Source organism: Gossypium arboreum, chromosome 3 (assembly GCF_025698485.1).
Source record: "Gossypium arboreum isolate Shixiya-1 chromosome 3, ASM2569848v2, whole genome shotgun sequence".
NCBI classification, from domain to species: Eukaryota; Viridiplantae; Streptophyta; class Magnoliopsida; order Malvales; family Malvaceae; genus Gossypium; species Gossypium arboreum.
This window is the reverse complement of record NC_069072.1, coordinates 133,519,848-133,538,824: the sequence shown is the minus strand read 5'-3', so window position 1 is coordinate 133,538,824 and position 18,977 is coordinate 133,519,848. Positions and strand designations below refer to the sequence as shown.

At 33.4% G+C, this 18,977-nt stretch overlaps 1 protein-coding gene and 2 long non-coding RNA genes across 8 annotated transcripts; all 3 read right to left on the bottom strand.

Annotated features, from left to right (window-relative positions):
- Positions 1-7,322: 7,322 nt before the first annotated feature.
- LOC108471661 (receptor like protein 29-like) lies at positions 7,323-11,489 on the bottom strand. Of its 6 annotated transcripts, none has more exons than XM_053025958.1 (6): positions 11,223-11,489; positions 10,071-10,209; positions 9,613-9,784; positions 9,292-9,446; positions 8,271-8,387; positions 7,323-7,723 (listed from the first exon to the last, which is right to left on the bottom strand). In XM_053025958.1, exons 3-6 carry the CDS (start codon positions 9,731-9,733, stop codon positions 7,640-7,642), a joined length of 477 nt encoding a protein of 158 aa, XP_052881918.1. In that variant the 5' UTR covers positions 9,734-9,784; positions 10,071-10,209; positions 11,223-11,489; the 3' UTR covers positions 7,323-7,639. The 6 variants fall into 6 exon arrangements, 3 of the variants coding, with proteins under 3 accessions (XP_052881918.1, XP_052881917.1, XP_052881919.1); XM_053025957.1 differs by having other exon boundaries at positions 10,071-10,204; XM_053025959.1 differs by having other exon boundaries at positions 9,613-9,771; positions 10,071-11,489.
- Positions 11,490-11,765: 276 nt separating this feature from the next.
- LOC128290428 (uncharacterized) lies at positions 11,766-12,090 on the bottom strand. Its single transcript, XR_008280275.1, has 2 exons — positions 11,952-12,090; positions 11,766-11,815 (listed from the first exon to the last, which is right to left on the bottom strand). It is a non-coding gene; the product is annotated as an uncharacterized LOC128290428 (long non-coding RNA).
- Positions 12,091-15,731: 3,641 nt separating this feature from the next.
- LOC108474842 (uncharacterized) lies at positions 15,732-18,621 on the bottom strand. Its single transcript, XR_008280441.1, has 3 exons — positions 17,853-18,621; positions 17,068-17,122; positions 15,732-16,125 (listed from the first exon to the last, which is right to left on the bottom strand). It is a non-coding gene; the product is annotated as an uncharacterized LOC108474842 (long non-coding RNA).
- Positions 18,622-18,977: the final 356 nt, after the last annotated feature.

Here is an 18,977-nt window from a genome sequence, read left to right as displayed (position 1 = left end):
TAAGTTTTGTTTTCTTTAAAATAAGTTTCGCATTTATTATTTTGATTATTTTTATTCTGGTTAAAGTTGTAATAAGGCCACTCTTTTTATTATTTTTAATATTTTGGGTTATTAAATTGGTTAGCTCTAGGCTGCGTTTTATAAAAGTTACTTATTTTTAAAATATCACGATAACGAGCAAAGCTTTCATAGCGTAAATGTTTTCAAAGGAAATAAATATTTTAAATAGACTTAAACTTAATTTGTTGTTCGTGGACAAGTAATAAGCTTAAAGTGTGGCAATGGATGTGTGCATGTCTACGATTGGATCATGGAAGAGCTAGGTACTTAAGCAGTCTAATTGAATCACCTCCTCTTTTCTTGAATCCTACCTGGTGCGTAGTATCCATTCACTTTAAGCCATGACAAAGAAGGTTTGATTTTTTCGATACTTAACTGTTTTTTTAAAATAACATGTTTCTGCCACTACAAAGGTTTACAAGTTTTCAAAGTTTCCCATAAGATTTTACAAGGTTGTTAACAATGCTTTGATTATTACAATGAATCACGTTTTGGAAAAAAATAAGGCTAAGGTTTTATTCAAGTTTAAACGGTAAAAGTTTCTAAACATCAAGAAGGGTTTTCAATGAAAACATGGTGTTCAAAAAACACTTTAATGTGACACGCCGAATTCGGTCGTAACGTCTGGGCCGGGTTTGGGGTGTTACAAGCAATGTATGAGTAGCTTATCTTCGTTCACATAACCGGTCATCTTCCGGCAGAACATGATGAGATGCGCTTTTGGGCATCTTGTCCCATCGTACTTTTCAAAATTAGGCACCTTGAACTTCGGAGGCAGAACTAGATCGGGTACCAAACTGAGTTCTTTTGCACCTAGTGCAGAGAAGACTTCAGTTCCTTCTATTGCTTTGAGTCTTTCCTCTAGGCTCTTATATTGCTCATTTGCATCGTGATTATCCGATTTCAACTTGGCTATCTCTACTGGATCGTCCAAATCTGGAATGAGTGGATCAGCAGGAATAGCCCCCGGGTTCGATACGAACATTCCTTGCCCAGATTAGCAAGTGGCGAGGTCGTTACTCCAGGACTGTAGATTCCCATGGAGCGTACCCTCTTTGTGTTGCGTGGACGTGCGGTGGAGTAAATCCTAGCGGATAGGGCGGATCCTGATCGTGATTAACCCTTGACTGTGGTTCCACAACGTCAGGGTTCATAGGTCCCTTTCCTTTTACTAGAGCTGACGTCATTTCCATTTGGTCTCTTTGTTCGAGTGATTCTTCTCGAGATCTCACGATTAAGTCTCTTGTCTCTTGCTGCGATTTGGCCAACTGCTCTTGTAATTCCCTTTGAATTCTTTCTATCCTTTCAATCCTTTCATTGAATTCAGCCTCCATTACTCTAGCTTGTCGGCGTGTTCTATACGAATGACGTGGTTCAGTCTTGTGGTATTACAACTGTGAATTGTATGTTTTAACCTCAGCGAACGATTCTGGGATATGCAATGAATGAATGAATGAATGCATAAATGTCAAATGAATGTTAGTCATGAAAGAAATGCAAGAAGTTGGTGTTGATTTCAAGATAGCCCTTATTTAGGCATTTCATTCATCAAAAGAGTTCATTACAAAACATTTTGCCATTTTTGATTCAGCTATTACACAAACTTCCTAGCTATATCGCCATATTTCTTTACTCATGCTAAGAATTCTGATATGTTCGATCTTCGACTTGGAGGGAATTGGCAAATGAGAATTTCAGCTTCTTCTGATAGTTTTACCACGTGCATGGCTACCCCATGAATTTCATTTATCAAAGAGCTAAGCTGTATTTCTTTTTCTTGGAGGCCCTTTTCGTAAGTACGAATGTCTCTATCATATTGACTATTCTTTTCTTCCAAAGCCTTCAAGAGAGTATTTAGCTGTTGTTGACGATCTTGCAGCATATCTTCTAACTCTCGTATCCTCTCTTTTAGTTCTTGACGTTTAGATCGACTAGTTATTACCTTAGCAGACACAGCTTCATATTCGGTGTTCTTCTTCCTTAGCTTCATCGTAGCCCACGCAGCCTTTTCTTCTTCTTTCTTCGATTTTCCTTTCCAGAATTCCATCCCACCTTTGATGTTGCTTATTTCTTCTTTCCATTCTGCCGACGACTTGCCCAGCCTACTATTCTTTATTGTGCTTCTTAACTTCTTATTTTCTAGATGAAGATCTCTTAAGTCATTTCTTACGACTTCAGCCTCTTTTTGCACTTTATCGGTTCTGGATCTTTCAATCTGAACGTCAATCTTCAATTGGTAGTTTTCTTCTTGAAGAGCACTAAGGTCCCGAGACATCTTGGCCTTTTCTCATTCAAATTCTTGTCTTGCAATTTCTAGCTCAGATGGCACTTCTTCAGAGAAAAGATTCTGGACGGTGTAATTTGTCGACAAGATGTACTGACTATTCACCCTTTGCTTTCTCCATATATCGTAATATTGGGTGAGGGTGTCAGCATATAGAGCTAATTCCATGAGATAAATTCTCTTCTAAGACTTTGCGGTTTCTCAGACCCTCTTCATATATCCCTCGCCCGCAAAAGCAAACTCAGACTGTGCTAATCCTTCAGTGGTGGGTATGAATTGTCGCGAAGAAAATTGCCTTTGGACTAATAGCGGGGCATATCCAACTCCTCCCCGTAACCCGAGTAGTGGTACCCAATCTTGATTTCCAACCTTGTATAATAGAACCGAAGGGCGGATCCATGGTGCTCTCCAAGTTACATCTTCAGCTCGAAGGTTCTGAAAAACTGAAACCCAATGTTCTTCAGTGACATGCTTTAGCCATTCTCTCTCAAGATAGGCTTCTAACGGGGCGAAAGTTTATGAAAACATGTGGTACGGTGTGCGCTCTACTTTTCAGAAATGGCTCAAAATCCAGACATTTAGTAACTGCGCGCATCCGATAAAGTGTCCTTTCCCCATTTTCCTACAATTGTTTAAGGATCTGAAGGTCTCGGCCAAGATAGTCGGGACAGGGTTGATTCCTTTTTTTAATCTTTCAAAGAAATCCAACACTGTAACTTCTATGTGTCCAAGGACTTTCGGGAAGATGATCAAACCGTAAATGGCCAAAGCAAATAGATTCACTCTTTTCAACTTGTTGGGATGATTCAGAACCAAATCTCGTAGGGAAGACCATGGGACGCAAATGGTTTCATTCTTCTTCTTTATCTGTTTTTCGACTCATGCGTCAGTCATGTCTGTCAATCTTAATAGCTTTTTCTTGAAGGTCATCGGTTTAAGCTCCTTCACATATACTTTATAGAATTGCGCATTTTCAACGCGAAGCAAAGCAACGTACTCCTCTATAATCGGAGTCATATCTTCTTGATTGAAGGTAAAACATTGGTAAGCCGGATCCCAAAATCTGACCATGGCTTGGATCAATCGTTCGTCTACGTTGGCAACAATCAAATTGGCTATGTATTCATATCTCTCGGTGAAGATACCCCTAGTGTCCGAGTCCCACTGATTCCAAACCCGAACCAAATCTTCAAGGTTATTCTGGTGAACATTCACAGTTACGTGCTCGGGTAGATTGGCAATACATCCTTCCACTAGACTATCCCCTTTTTCTTTCTGAGTTTTTAGAGACCAGTCTCGAACCACGGCATTCTTCTCGGTTGTTTGTATAATTAACTCTTCCATTAGAAACCCGTTTGTTGGCAACCAAATCTCTAGTCAACACCTTCCTAATATGATGCCTATAATGCATGATGTAAAATAAAAATAAAGACAAACAACCTTAGTTAGTAATCACAACAAATATAAATTACGGAAAATCAAAGTAGAAAGTGTACATGTCAAAGAAAGAAAAGGTAAGAGGCGTTTCTCCCATGTACTTAGTTTGGTGACTATTAAAGGACGAGGGTTCGGCATGGCTCTAATTAGGTGGCTCGTACGGTTCACTATATGCGGTTTAGGTTCTAGATAGGTACTCGAATTGTCCGTACTGTCATCTACCAAGATTAGTACGAAGCCTCGGTCGTAGCCCATCACAGGCTCACGAGTTTAATTCGAGGGATTACATTTACTTATGCCTATCCGGAGGGACAAGTTAACTCACGAAAGCATAAGTCGTATGTAATCCGAAAGTATTCACTAGCCTGTGCGGAGGGACGAGTTAACTCACGAAGGCATAGCGTTTACTTTCACTTAAACGGACCGAGTCCGGGTATAGAGCTCATATATAATAATGATATTAAGAATATGTACGCAGAATATATATATGTAAATAATAATAGTATTAGAAATATGCTATATAATATTCAAACATATACATGATATGTATAAAATACAACATTTAGAAGGTATATATATACACATAATATATGAAAATACGTATACAATACAATGTTAAAACACTTATATAATGTATACATACATAATTATAATGTTGAAAGAAAACATAATAATATTAATAACAATACTAATATAAAGATATACCTATATATATATTAAAGATATATACATGTATAATAAAATATATGAATAATATGATAAAAAATACATATACATAATACATATAATGAAAATAATAATACATATAATACACATAGTATAAGAATATAAGAGTGTTAAAACATTTACATAATAGTATAAAAAACATACATAATGCAAAGTTAAAAATAATATATGAAATATATATACATAATATCTATTAAAAGAAAATACACATAATATATATATACGCATGTATAAAAATAATAATGATATTTTAAAAAAATTATCAACAATGTTATATAAAAATAGGTAATTAATAACACTATGATATGAATACGCATATATGCATAAAAAATACATGCCCAAAATTCAATAATAATAATGAAACTAGAAATAATAACTAAACACACATAAATAAATAAAATATAATAATATTAAAATAAAGTAAATAAAAAATACTACATATAGACATATATACAATAATAAAAAATGTGATATATAAAAAATGTACATAAGGTCGTATAAAATATATAACTATGACACTAAAGTACATACATGATATATATGAAAACATAATATAGCATTAGAAATACATCTTAGAAATGTCTCTACGTAATATGGGGTTAAAAATATACATAAATAATAATAATAAGTAATGAATAAATATAATGAAGATAGTAAATATAAAAGTAAAAAGGAGAAAATATAATATATAAACAAAAAAACTAGGTATAATAATGATATAAAGAAAATAAAACAATAATATGTTAAAATAAATTATAATAATGTTCAATAGTAAAAGGCATGTCTATACGTATATAATAAAATATATATAAATAATAATAAGGATAATATAAGGATATATACATGAAATGGTACAAAAATATATAACTAATAATATTAAAAAAATAAAAGGTATACATGATATATACATAAACATATATGATATATATTAGAAATGATAATAATATAGAAAAATTATTAATATAATGCATAAATACATACATGTATATACACATATAAATATTAAATGAAAATCAATACTAGTACTAATAATATTATTAATAAATGTGATAATAATAATAGTATGTTAATAACAACAATAATACTATGGTAAAACAATAATAATGCATAAAATATAGAATAATGCGTGCAAAATAAATTTACAATTAATCAGGCTACAACATATAAATAAAGAAAATAATGCAAACAATATAATCAATATCAATAAATAAACACGAATAATAAAGAAAACTGTAAAAAGAATCTAAATAAAACTTAATTGAAACCGATTCAAAATAAGGGGGATAATTGATAAACAAAACAAACTACTGGGAATAAAATAGGGACCCAGGCGAATGCGTGAAAAACCAAGGAAGACCAAATGGTTAATAAACCCGTCCACTCAAAATGCACCGCTTGATTAGGGACCAAAATAAAACAGTAAGGAATTTCAGGGGGAAATTAAAAGAAATAAAAGTAAAAGGGGACCACATTAAAACCATCCTCAGAGGCAAAGGGACTGAGGGCGCAAATAGCCCCTCAGTCCAAAAACACGCGGATCCTAGGCGGTTTTCGGGTCGGGGTTCTGGTCAGGCGATCGAACGACGCCGTTTTGGTCCTTAAGTATTTGCCCCAAAACGACGCCGTATAAAGGGGCTATAAAAACAAATTTTTTCTGAAAAATTCATCATTTCATCAGTGCAGAAGAAAAAAAAAGAAAAGAGGGGTGAGACCCTTCGGCCTTGGGCGATTTTTGGTCGCCGGATTGATGCCCGTCCGTTGCCTGCGTCCGCCGTGCACGGCGGTCGGAGGTGCAAAAACCTCCAAATCTGCTCCCCTCGTTTCCCTCACTCTATATTCGAGTTTCAAGCAAGCCAAAAGAGGCCTAGGAGACCGGATCGAGCCATTGGAACCAATCGGTTCTGACTTCTCCGATCTTCGAGACGGTAACAAAATCCTTTCCTCCTTTTTTGAATATGAGTGTATTTGTGTGTGTATATGTGTTGAATCGACTGGAAGATAAAATGCTAGACTAATCGGTATGAAGAAACAACCTTTTCTCCTCTTGAAAATCTTTAATTTCTGCTATTTTATTTCTTTCTCATATGTGTTTTTTTCGTTTCTCTTTTTTTTTTACAATATTTTCCATTTGGCTTATATATTCCATCTGCTATACTGTCCGTTTCCTTTTTGTTGCTGTTGCGTGTCCTTTTTGTTCTGCAGGTGGAGCAGGTGGTGGATGCGGCAGATGGCATGGGGTGCTGCGGCGCTGAGGTGACCTTGGCGACAGGGTAAGTGGCTAGGGTTTGTTCTTCATTTGGGCTGCTTGGGGTTAGTTTGAGCTTAGGTTAATACTGGGCTTAGAGTCTGGGTTAAAGTGTTGTAAACGGGCTTGGGTTCACTATAGGAAAACAGACTTTTAGCGGCGTTTTTTTTGGCCTTTAGCGGCGTTTTCACAAGCGCTGCAAAAAACGCCTCTATAGCAGGCGCCGCTAAAGACCATGACCTTTAGCGGCTCTTTTTTTGCAAACGCCGCTAAAGGCCATGACCTTTAGCGGCGCTTTTCCCACAAACGCCGCTAAAGACCATGATCTTTAGCGGCGCTTTTCTCAAAAAATGCCACTGAAAACTATAACCTTTAGCGGCGCTTTTTCATAAACGCCGTTAAAAACCATGACCTTTAAAAAATTATATTATATTTAATTTTGGAATTTGAACTTTAAACTATATACTTTTAAGAATAAATAAAAATATTAATTAAATTAAATTTTCCATTAAAATTTAAACTTCAAAACTAAATATAAAAATTAATGAATTTAAATTTAACACATAAATATTGATTCAATATGTAATTTAATACAAAAAAAATACACAAAGTATTACAATTACAAAAACAAAATTCATCCTGGTGAAAAGATAATGCCAAATCATCATCACCTCTCATTAATCAAAGGAAAAAAATCAAAAAAGAAGAAGAAACAATATACAACAGAGGGCTGGCTCAAGCTTAGATGAAGCCAAAGTATTGCAATGCCTGCATATATAACTTAGTGAAGTACTTTGATCTTGATCTTAGTTAAGACTTGTTCCAGCAATAAAGAAAATTGTTAAACGGAATCTCAGTCACTTGATTGAGCAAAACCATAAATTATTTTATGGCCAAACCATTAGATGCAACGAATGACCCAACTGATGACATGGCTGTGAAAGTGGATGCCATCTTACTCTCTTAATAAGCTGAAAAATATTCAAAACCATGGTTTTAGAATGAAGGTTATCTCAAATGTAAATTGATGAATAATTTTTTTTCAAATATTTTAATTTCTACAACTAAAACACAGAAAAAAAAAACAAATGAAGGTAAAATTCACAGTTAAAACCAATAATTTTTGAAGCATTTCAAGTTTTAACAAAGTTCAAATACATAAACGAAGAATTTAATAGAAGGGACACACACCACATATATGCATGTATATATATATATATATATATTGTTTAATATGCTCTAACTGACAGAATAAATAGACAAAATTTAATATTAAAAAGAAAAGAAAAGAAGCATGCCTCTTGACAGCATTTAAGGCACTATAATAAGTTGTTCATCCAAATGAATTATTTAAATTTCAGATCATAAATACATATTAAAAAGCATAGTAAACTTAAAGCAGAATTGAGTCATTGACAATCCTGTTTTATCGCCTACACCTTAAGTAGCTAACAACTGACAGGTAAAAAATCAAAAGAAAGATCCAAAAGAAAAAAAAATGAGATCCAAAAGGTTCACCTGGGTATTTACTATAATCCATAACATGGGGTGTATCTGTGTATAATCGGCAGCCATCTCACAGAAGTGATTTGCAATATCAAAGGCAACAGGATTATAACTTGCATACTCATAATCCTATAAAAGTAGGCAGCCAATCAACATCAAGAGAATTACATAATCATTACTTTGAGAGAAAACAAGTCTCGGACAAAAAAGAATGATCACTTATCGAGTAGCAAATTCAAGATCATATGAAATTTCTATCATCCACTAATTATTTAGATCTCTTTCTGCTTGGTAACTTACATACAAGTACAACTTGCTCTCTTCCTTGCAAGTAGAATGAGTAAAAGAAATCAAAGTAACTTATAAGTAGCATACTTCTTGGTATAGAATGGTTGAAATCGTAGTAGACATGGGGCCATGGAAAAGGAAATGTACAAAGCTCTCCATATAGTTTCTGGAGGCAAATTTCAAGTCTGACAATCTGAATTATATATTGAACAAATCAAAGTAAAATTAATAAAGGGGTGTAAAGGAAAATTCCAAATTTGTGTAAAAAAATCAACGAAAGCTAATTTAAAACATTATATTCTCTTTTGTGGGCTGTGGCATATGCTCAAAAAAATTACAACAATTCTTTACATATTTTTGTTTGCAAAAAGTATGCTACATGTGTTACAGTATAAGAGGTTTTAGGTAACAAAATTATTTAATATAATGAAAGGTGAGATAAAATCAATTAATATATTATAGCATTAAAAGAGTTTTTGCGAAAAAATAAACTCATCCACAATGGTGGAATATTTACGTACTACCAACTAAATTGAAAATGAAAATAAAAAAGAGAGACATAATATTTTAAGAAGGTTTGCAGAATTTAGAAACCTTGTGGTTGTAAAAACATAATGAAATATAATTGCCCAAAAAGAAGACAAAACAGCAGAGGCAGATACTAATTTAGAAATGCACTTATAACTAACTACATATTTCAACTCATAACTTGGTAATTAAAAAGAATCAGGTAAAATCAGTCTACCTTGAATATGACCCTTCCTTCCAAGTGATTATCGCTCAATCTTAAATTCTTCAAGAATGAAAGATTTCTCATATGGAGAAGAACACTATTCTTCAAAGAATTCCCACTTAAAACAAGAGTTTCCAATTTGGTGAGTCTTGAAATCCATTGGAAACCTTATATATATTAAAATTACTTGTTAACTGTTTTTACTTTCTCAACTATATGAAAATTTTACTAAAGCAAAAGCAGAGTTACATTACAGGGGATAAAAAGAATTGAAAACCACTGTCAAACGCCACAATACAAATAAAAACTAAAACCGGACCATATTTAAATTACCTCTTGAATGACTTGATCCTTCAATTCGATTGTATGATAGATCTAAATATCGAAGAGATGAAAGCTCACTCAGAGATAACAGAATGCTATCATTCAAGTAATTGTATTTTAAGTCAAGCATCTCTAAATTACTCAATGTGGATGATAGCTTTGTAAAACCTGCAAGAGTGTTCTTTTAAATATAAACAATGGGTTAGTGGTTTTTCTTCAATAAAACAAAATAAATAATAAGTAATTGTACGTAGTAGAATAATAATATATGAAATTAAGAGTAAATTAAAAGTAAGACCTTCATTTTCAACACAACCAGCTATACTGTTTTTACTTTCTCAATTATAAGAAAAATCATAAACTACAATAATTCAATACAAATTATAAAACGGATAGCCTTTATTAGTACTTGTCAAGTTAATCAATAGTTTAAAGAACATCAAGAAAAAAGTGGAACTTCAACAAACCTGAGCTAATGTCAATCCTTTGTTTCCATGACACTTAACAAGCTGATCGTATTGTTGCTTGATATTTCTTTGCGTTGCACTACTCGTTGATGTAAAAGGGTACAAACAAACCAACTGGGGCTTGACCTGAGAACCTTTTCTTATAGTAGAAAGAAAATAAAAAGAACAGGAAAAAGAGAGCGAAAGAGAAGAGAAAGCAGATGAAAAACATTTGTAGGGATTATTAGTTTGAAGTTTATGAAACAAAACTAAACATAAAAAAAATGGAAAAGGAATGAATGAATGAAAGAAAAATTAGAGAGGAATAATATTTCAAGGTTCATTATGAAGCTCTATTCTGTATAACATAAAAGTGAATTTCCAACAGTATAACATAAGTTTCAATCAAGGATGTAACAGGTGTGCTGGATGCAGGCCTCTTGTAAGATCATAAATGAAAAGAAAAAAACAAGTTAGAGATGAAAATAGATAAGAAAACCTTCGAGTTTCATCTAGTGTATTAAGAGATTCTCAATGTACCATGATCATGAGTTCAAAATATCAAGAATTTAAGTCCACTCTAGTTTTTGCTACAAATGCATATAATCATATTGGTAGTCCTATAGTTATCTGAGTTTGAACAAGACCAAGTTCTGAATATAATTAATTAATCAAAGGCACTATGTATCAAATTAAAATTAGGCAATGCAAAAAGTATAAAGTAGCGTTAGAAAAGCTTGCTCGCCTATTAATTTCTAAAGACTGGAAAATGAGACATGCTTCTAAGTCTTAAACTATTCTAATTCATCTATGTCTGTAAGGTGAAATTGTCATCAATACGTAACATTCAATTGAAAACTTTCCTAAGTCAGCTTCTATGAAGATCTTAAGTATCTGACCAGGGACGCCTATTATGATATGTCAACATAATTGCCAAGGTCAGATCAAGTTATCTAGCAATTAGCAACAAACTAAATTCCCAACTTTAACAAAAACCAATTGAAATTTCAAGTCTTGAAATATATATGATGATTCAAGGCTCGAAAGTAATAAAAAAGGAAGGAAACTGAATATATGAAGTGGCAAGTGCATGTCATCTACAAAGAATGAAAGAACTCCAAGCTCCCACGCAACAATATGCAATAGTAATGTTTACAATAAGAAACCACATACCTCTGGGGAAACCCTCTTTACATAAGCAGCAATGCCAGCTATGAGCCCACCACCACCAACGGGAACAAAGATTGCATGCAATGGGCCTTGCATTTGGCGCACAATCTCCATTCCAATAGTACCTTGTCCCATGATAACGTCTGGATGATCAAAAGGGGGTATAAAGGTACGACTTTCCTCTTTAGCCCGCTTTTTAGCATATGATTGTGCCTCATCATAAGAATCTCCAACGAGAACAACAGTTGCACCCAACCTCTCAACAGATTGCCACTGCAAAAAGAGAAACCCACCATTCAAATTAAAATATCCTACAGACGGCACAATTGATATGAGAAACTTCACAAAGAAATACCTTAATTTCAGGAGTTGTAACAGGCATAGCGATAACAGCATTGCAACCAAGCTTCCTAGCAGCCAATGCAACCCCTTGGGCATGATTTCCTGCTGATGAGCAAATAACCCCTTTTTCAGGAGTTTAAACAAAGCTTGTCCACCGAGAAGTACAAGAATCCTCCGCCGGCGTGCGTCACAAACGACCCAAAACTCTTCCCCACTATGCAATGCCATGCCGGTCCGTACAACGCATCAAATTCCTGCATCCCCCAAAAAAACATTTTTTTAGGAAAAAAAAAACTCAAAACCCCCAACATCCAAAAATGTGACTGAAGAAGCAAGATTTTAGGTTTACCTTCTTAAGGCACATTGCGACCTGCGTAGGTTTGGTAATACCTGGGTTGTTAGCGTCGACTAAAGCTCTGGCTCTCCGGATAGCTCGCTCTTGCATTGCGAGAGGCATATCGGCGGATCTCAGGCGGACGTTCAAATCGATGGCCATTGCTGCTAGTTTCAATTGGTTTGGAATGCCATCACCTCCTATCACCACCTCTTCCACCACCTCCTCTTCCTCTCCCTCTTCCACCATCACCTCTGCCCCTAAACCCACCACCACCACGGCCTGAAAAATGATTAAACCATTAGGAATGCCATAACGGGAGTCTGTAACTAAAAATGATAGGAAACGTAAGAGACGTTGGTTACTTACCTCTTGGAGGTCTCATCGCTGAGAGAGTTTGAAGTAATGAAAGTGAAGAATCAGAAACTAAGTGAAAACAGAGAGTGTGAGGCGATAAAAATGTGTTAAGGCAAATGCTAGGATTAAAAATTGCATCGTATATTATATGCACAAACTGTAAAAATATAATTTTTATAATGTTTTGTATATTATGTAATTCGTATGTATTATAAAATTTATAATACATAAAAATTAAATTTATAATAATATTATATATTACTACAATGTCAACATTAAAAATGCTAATACAATTACATATAAAATTTTAATACAATTACATATATAGGATATTAAATATTAAATTAAAATAATATAAATATATATATTAAATTGGGTTTAGGTTAAGCCTTTTATTAATATGGGCATACTTAGATAAAATTTTAGGCTCATATATTGAATGAAGTGAGACTTGAATAAAAATAAAATATATTAATATCATGCTTAAAGCACGATCATGTTTAAGTTAAACAATTATGTTTTTTTATTAATATATATTTAATGACTTTAAAAATTAGGAGTTTTAGTGTCGGGCATGAGAAAAAGAAAACATTTCAAACAGGAAAACGACCCCGTTTAAGTTAAATTTCCAATTAAATTTATAAATACTTAACGTAAATTTACTTAAACCTAATGATATTGTTTTAATTTTTTTATAAATATATACATGTTATTTTCATTTGATATTTATTAATTTTTAAATATAAACAAGTTAAATATTTTTAATTATTATTATTTTTCTATTAGTCATTGAATTATATGTAAGTTGTGGATTTAGTCATTTTACTTTAATTTTGTTATTTTTTAGTCATTGTAATTTTGAAATTTTTAAATTGTAGTATTAATTAAATGGTAGCTATTAAATTCATTAAGTTTTGCTATTTCTAAAATCTAATGTAACAAACATATTACTCACAAAAAGCCGCTTTGGATTTAATGGTTGTCATTTGTGTCAAAATTAAAATTTCAAAAGTCGAGAAGTATAGGGACCAAGAATGATCTAATTGGATAACATGAACTCAACCTACAACTTTACGCACAATATCAAGACTAATAGCGAATTTAACCAAACATATATAATTGCTATCATTTGAGTGATCATGACTAAAATTTTAAATTTTGAAAAGTACAAAAGATAAATTTGATCGATTTGAAAATACAGGACTAAAACTAATCAAATTAAAATATAAGGACTAAATTTTAAGTTTAAATTTCACTTAAATAAATTAAGTGTAGAGGAATTAATTTGAATTGAATTATTTTAATATATCAAAATATTTTTAGATTAAATCTTAAACCATTTAATATATATATAAAGTTTATCTATTATCTCTTAAATAATTTAAACTATAATCATAAGTTTAATATATTCAAATTAAGATTATAGATCTCTTTTACAATTATATAAGAAATTATTTAATATATAAATTAAAAATACTAATTAATTTAAACCCTAAATCTCTTAACCCCTATCCCATAAATACTAAAGTCTAAACCCTTAACCCCAAACCCTTACACCTTAAACTCTAACCCTAACCCTTAAACCCTAAACCCTAAACCCATAATTCATCATAAACCTTCAAATACTAGTTAACTCCTAAACCTTAAACCCTAAACCATATATCTTAAACCATAGTTAACTCATAAACCTTAAACCCTAAATCATATATCTTAAATCATAAACCATAAACTATAATGATAATTAATTCAATATTTTAAATTCAATACTATCTCTTTTACGATTATATAAGAAAATATTTAATATATTGTATAACCATAAATTTTAATAATTATTATTTTAGGGGTTATAGATTAGTGTTTATGGTTTTTTTGAGGTTTAGCGGTTATGTGACTTTTAGCGGCTTTTTTCCAAAAGCGCCGCTAATGCTCTGGTCTTTAGCACAAAAGCGCCGCTAATGCTCTGGTCATTAGCGGCGTTTTTCCATAAGAGCCGCTAATGCTCTGGTCTTTAGCGGCGTTTTGCCAAAAGCGCCGCTAATGCTCTGGTCTGTAGCGGCGTTTTTCCATAAGCGCGCTAATGCTCTGGTCTTTAGCGGCGTTTTTCCAAAAGCGCTGCTAATGCTCTGTCTTTAGCGGCGTTTTTGTGAAAAACGCCGCTATTGCTCTGTTTTTAGTGGTGTTTTTGGTAAAATGCCGCTATTGCTCTGTGTTTTACAATTTTTGCGGCGTTTTTTGATAAAACGCCACTAAAAAAGCCGCTAAAGCCCTATTTTCCTGTAGTGGTTTTATGTTGGGTTAGTTTTTTTAATTGGGTTTTGGTTTAATAATTGGGCCTCTCAGGTTTGGGTTTGAAAGTGGGTTAAGGGGTTTGGGTAATGTATTGGGTTTTGGTTTAATGTAAATGTAACTGGGCTGGGTAGTTTAAAACGGCCCAAAATTGGCCTATAACAAATACTACAATTGTCACACCCCATACTCGGCCTAGGCTGTATGGTCGAATTATAGAGATTACATCGCATAAGAAAAAGCAACAAATGTTTAATTTTGATGGAATCCATTTTCAGCGGAAAGAAAATTCAATTTGTTCAACTCTTTGTAAAACATAGCAATTTCCGAAATCACATCTTAAAAGTATTACTAAATTCAAAACAAATTTATTTGAAAACATTTGCAAACTAAAACATTTAGAGAATTTCAATTGGTCTTGCAGTGGAAAAACCATATAGCATATTGTTTATAAAATCGTGGTTTATTATCTTTAGTTATCTTAAGTCAAGTGTCAGTTAAAAGATTATGGCTTTTGCATAATAAATACTAGAATAATCCCAACGACCTAAACAAACATAAAATGCCAAAAAAAAAAAATTCCAAGAAAGTCCAAAATGCCCATATTAAATAAAAATATAGTCCATAGCACTTAATTCAAAAACGTGAAACCCGAGCTCCAAAGTCGCCGTCCAATCTTAAATCAGAAGGTCACTTAAAACAAATCAAGCAAAAATATGAGCGAGCCCAGTGTGTGATTAAGCCTAGAATGATAGTTTAAGAATTAATAATCAACAGATTGTTTCATAGCATATTTTAATTCAATCGAAGCATATTTAGCCATATCATATCGTGTCACACACCGAAACCTGGTTTAGAAATTTTGACTGAATTTTGAAAGTGACATTGACCATCATAGTGGCTTTCAAAATAAATGACATACGATTTCATAAAACTCATTAAAAATCCATCATTGCGCGTTTTAAAAAAAAAATTCGATAATACCTCCATTAGATTTTTCAAACATAATTTTCAATAGTCGCTTAATTTAATTAAAACCTGTTTATCGAATTATGCACCAGTACGAAAGTGCCAGATCAAATCCAGAAGTAAACCGTAAATTTAAGACTTAAGTAGTTACCAGATAGACACAATCATCTAGATTAACCAAAGCCATGATTGAAAACATTAAATTAAATCAAATCCAAAAATCATACTACAGATCACTTAACATTTATTTTCAAAATCAATAAGACATAATTTACAAATTCATAATTAAGTTATTAAAGATCAAACTGAAAATGGAAAACCTTCGAGACTTTCGATTTGTTGAGTCTGAGATCTAGCTACTTGAATTACTTGAGAAAGAGAAATAAGGGGAGTGAGCTACATAAACTCAGTGTGAGTCCAAAACAAAATTAAATGACAAATGATGAACTAATCAAATATACAAAAAAGTATTTACTGACAACATACGAAAATCTTGAACCTATAGTCAAATGAATGCAACAAGTAAAATCCCAACCAACCATCCTACACCCCTCAATTAGGCTATGGTAGGCTTATCCACCTTGCACACCACAAAGGGCTATGGTAAACTCATTCACCCTACACAGCACGATAGTGGATTTAAGCCACTCAAATAGAAATATGCAACTGAGTTGTCATATATATTGCGGACATACTGCTATCAAAATAATTTGCAGTTTGGCTACCAAAATAGATTTCCTTCTCTTCACAACCAAAACCCAAGATTTTTATGCAAATGAAAATATGCACACAATATGCAAACGGACATACAAAAACAAGAATACACATTCGGTTGAACAGATTCAAAATCAGAAATACTTGTATTCAGTTATAACGTAGCAGACAAACTAATCACAATGTCACAATTATCACATCCTAAACTCATACTAAAGTCAAAACTAATTTACCATACCATAAACATGTTTATACAATAACAAAATTAAATCTAATGAATGCCTACTCATAATCAAATTTAAACCAAATTAATGACCCATACAATCTTACAAAATTTAAACATATAAGGATACACAGAATCGATCAGGGACCGAAACAAGACATTTTGCAAAAAGGTTGCAAAATTTACAAAATAGAACCACACAGCCGTTTGGGAGGGTCTAGACTGTGTGAATGGAAGACAGCCCGTGTGACAGACACATACAGTCGTGTGGCTGAAACACGCGCTTGTGCAACTGAGACACACAGCCGTGTGAGCAGAACATGTAACTCACTATTCTCTTGTAACTAAAATTACACATTTCTAAGGAGCAAAGCAGACACGACCGTGTAATTAAATGACACGCTCACGTGATAGTGATACACGACCGTATGGTTGAGACACAAGCTTGTGTACAATCGACAAAAAAATTCCCCAACATAAAGGTCACACGGCCGTGTGGACTGCCATGTGTGACACACGCTCATGTGGCCGCCGGTGTGGTTCGTAAACCACCCCATAATAGACTAAAAATTGTGAAACACCTCAAAAAACTGACCCTTAATTAAAGCTGTTCAGAAACACACCTGATTTCGTGATTCAAAGCACCAAAATCAACCGATTCGCCTCCATTCTACCGATCTGAAAACTCAATTACTATTACTCATAAAATATTTACAAAACCTCGATCAAACAGTATTAAATTATCAAAGAAAACCAAATTACAAACTCAAAAGGAAACACTTACACGCTACAAAACTTTGACGAATACAAATGCTGATCCTCTAATGAAGCGACAGAAATTAAAGCTTTAATGCAAAACAACGTTGGCGCAAAACTACCAAAAATTTAATACTCTAACAGTGAAAAAAGCAAAGAAAATAAGAAAATAATGGCCAGCAAAATAAAAAAACTTGATATTGGAAGGAGGAGGAGTTGACGTGAGTGAGAGGGAAAGAAAAAAGGAACGTGAGCCAATTTTTTTTTGGGACTTCTCTCTTTTTTATTTAAAAAAACAACAAAAGAAATAAACTAAAAGAAATTAAAAACGTAATCAACTAAAATAGAAATTAAAAAGATTTTAGTAATACTTTGACCTATCAAAATTTTCAGAACTAAAACTAAAACAAAAATATTTCCTACTAAGCGTCTTAAGGAATTCGAACACAAGAACTAAGAGAGTACTGTCACTTAGCCACTGAACCACTAGCCTCACTGATGTCCCAAAAACACAATAAGAAAATATAAATGTCTAACTGAAGTCTCTGACTCACATGCAAGTCTTAATTTTTCTAACTCCAACGTATCATATCATGTCATATTAGAGCAAAACATTGTAAAGCATATCATATTATATCATATTAAGTCTTACCCCATCTGCTACACATCATCTCCGTCCAACCAATCGCGCCATATAGGACTACAAGAGTCCATCCATCCAATCACACAAGTATGGCGGTGTGTCACTTATATAGTTGCAGCTGAGCTGATGCACATAAATTTACGATTTAGCCGCTATATTTGCAGTATAAACTGCTATATAACACTTCTTCCATCATATCATATCACACCTCGAAACAAAAACAAATCATAATCATATATCATACTTATATGTAATATAAATCTGATAGCATACATACTTACATATTTTCATACCAATCATAACATATCACATGATTAAATGGTACATTTCCTACTTAACATACCTCCTAAGCTTAACTGTATACTTTTACGTACTGAAACTTAGGCTTTTCCGGCCCCATACGATGCATACGGACCCAAATTTTGAGTCCAAAAAGGCCCACACAGCCCAAAAACCTACTTCGTGCATCCACACGGTCTACCAACACGGTTTCCAAAATTTTACACGATTGTGTTCCACACACGGTTTGGCCACACGTCCTGCAGAGTTTCACAAGGTCATGTGCCCCACACGGCCTGGCCACACAGTCTGCAAGATCTCACACAGCCGTGTGGCTCACACGGTTTACCACACGACCGTCTGGAACTGAGCAGTTTCGAAAATAGCCCCAAATCACGATTTGACAAGTTTCCAGTGAGTTTTGGGATTGATTTCACACGCCTGATTATTGAAACGATGAAACCCACAATTAACGCACTCCGAGCCCTACATACAACGTTAAAACGAACTGATTATAACTTAATAAAATCCCAAAATCTTACTCTAAAACACAAACCTTTTTCCCATAAAGAAACAACCCCAAATTAACGTTTGAATACTTACCACATTTGACACAACGAACAAAACGACAATTACTCCGCTAGAAGATCTTGATTCACCCCACGTTCACCTAATTAGAAACCAATAAACAATCATCAACCAACTAGCAATAATAACATCAGCAATTTTATTCCTACATGACGATAAAATAAAACCCAAAAATCACGGCCAACATAACTGAAACTTACACTATCTTGATTATATTCGAATTCAGGAAATCACCAAAACCCTACAAAAACAGTAGCAAAAAAGATT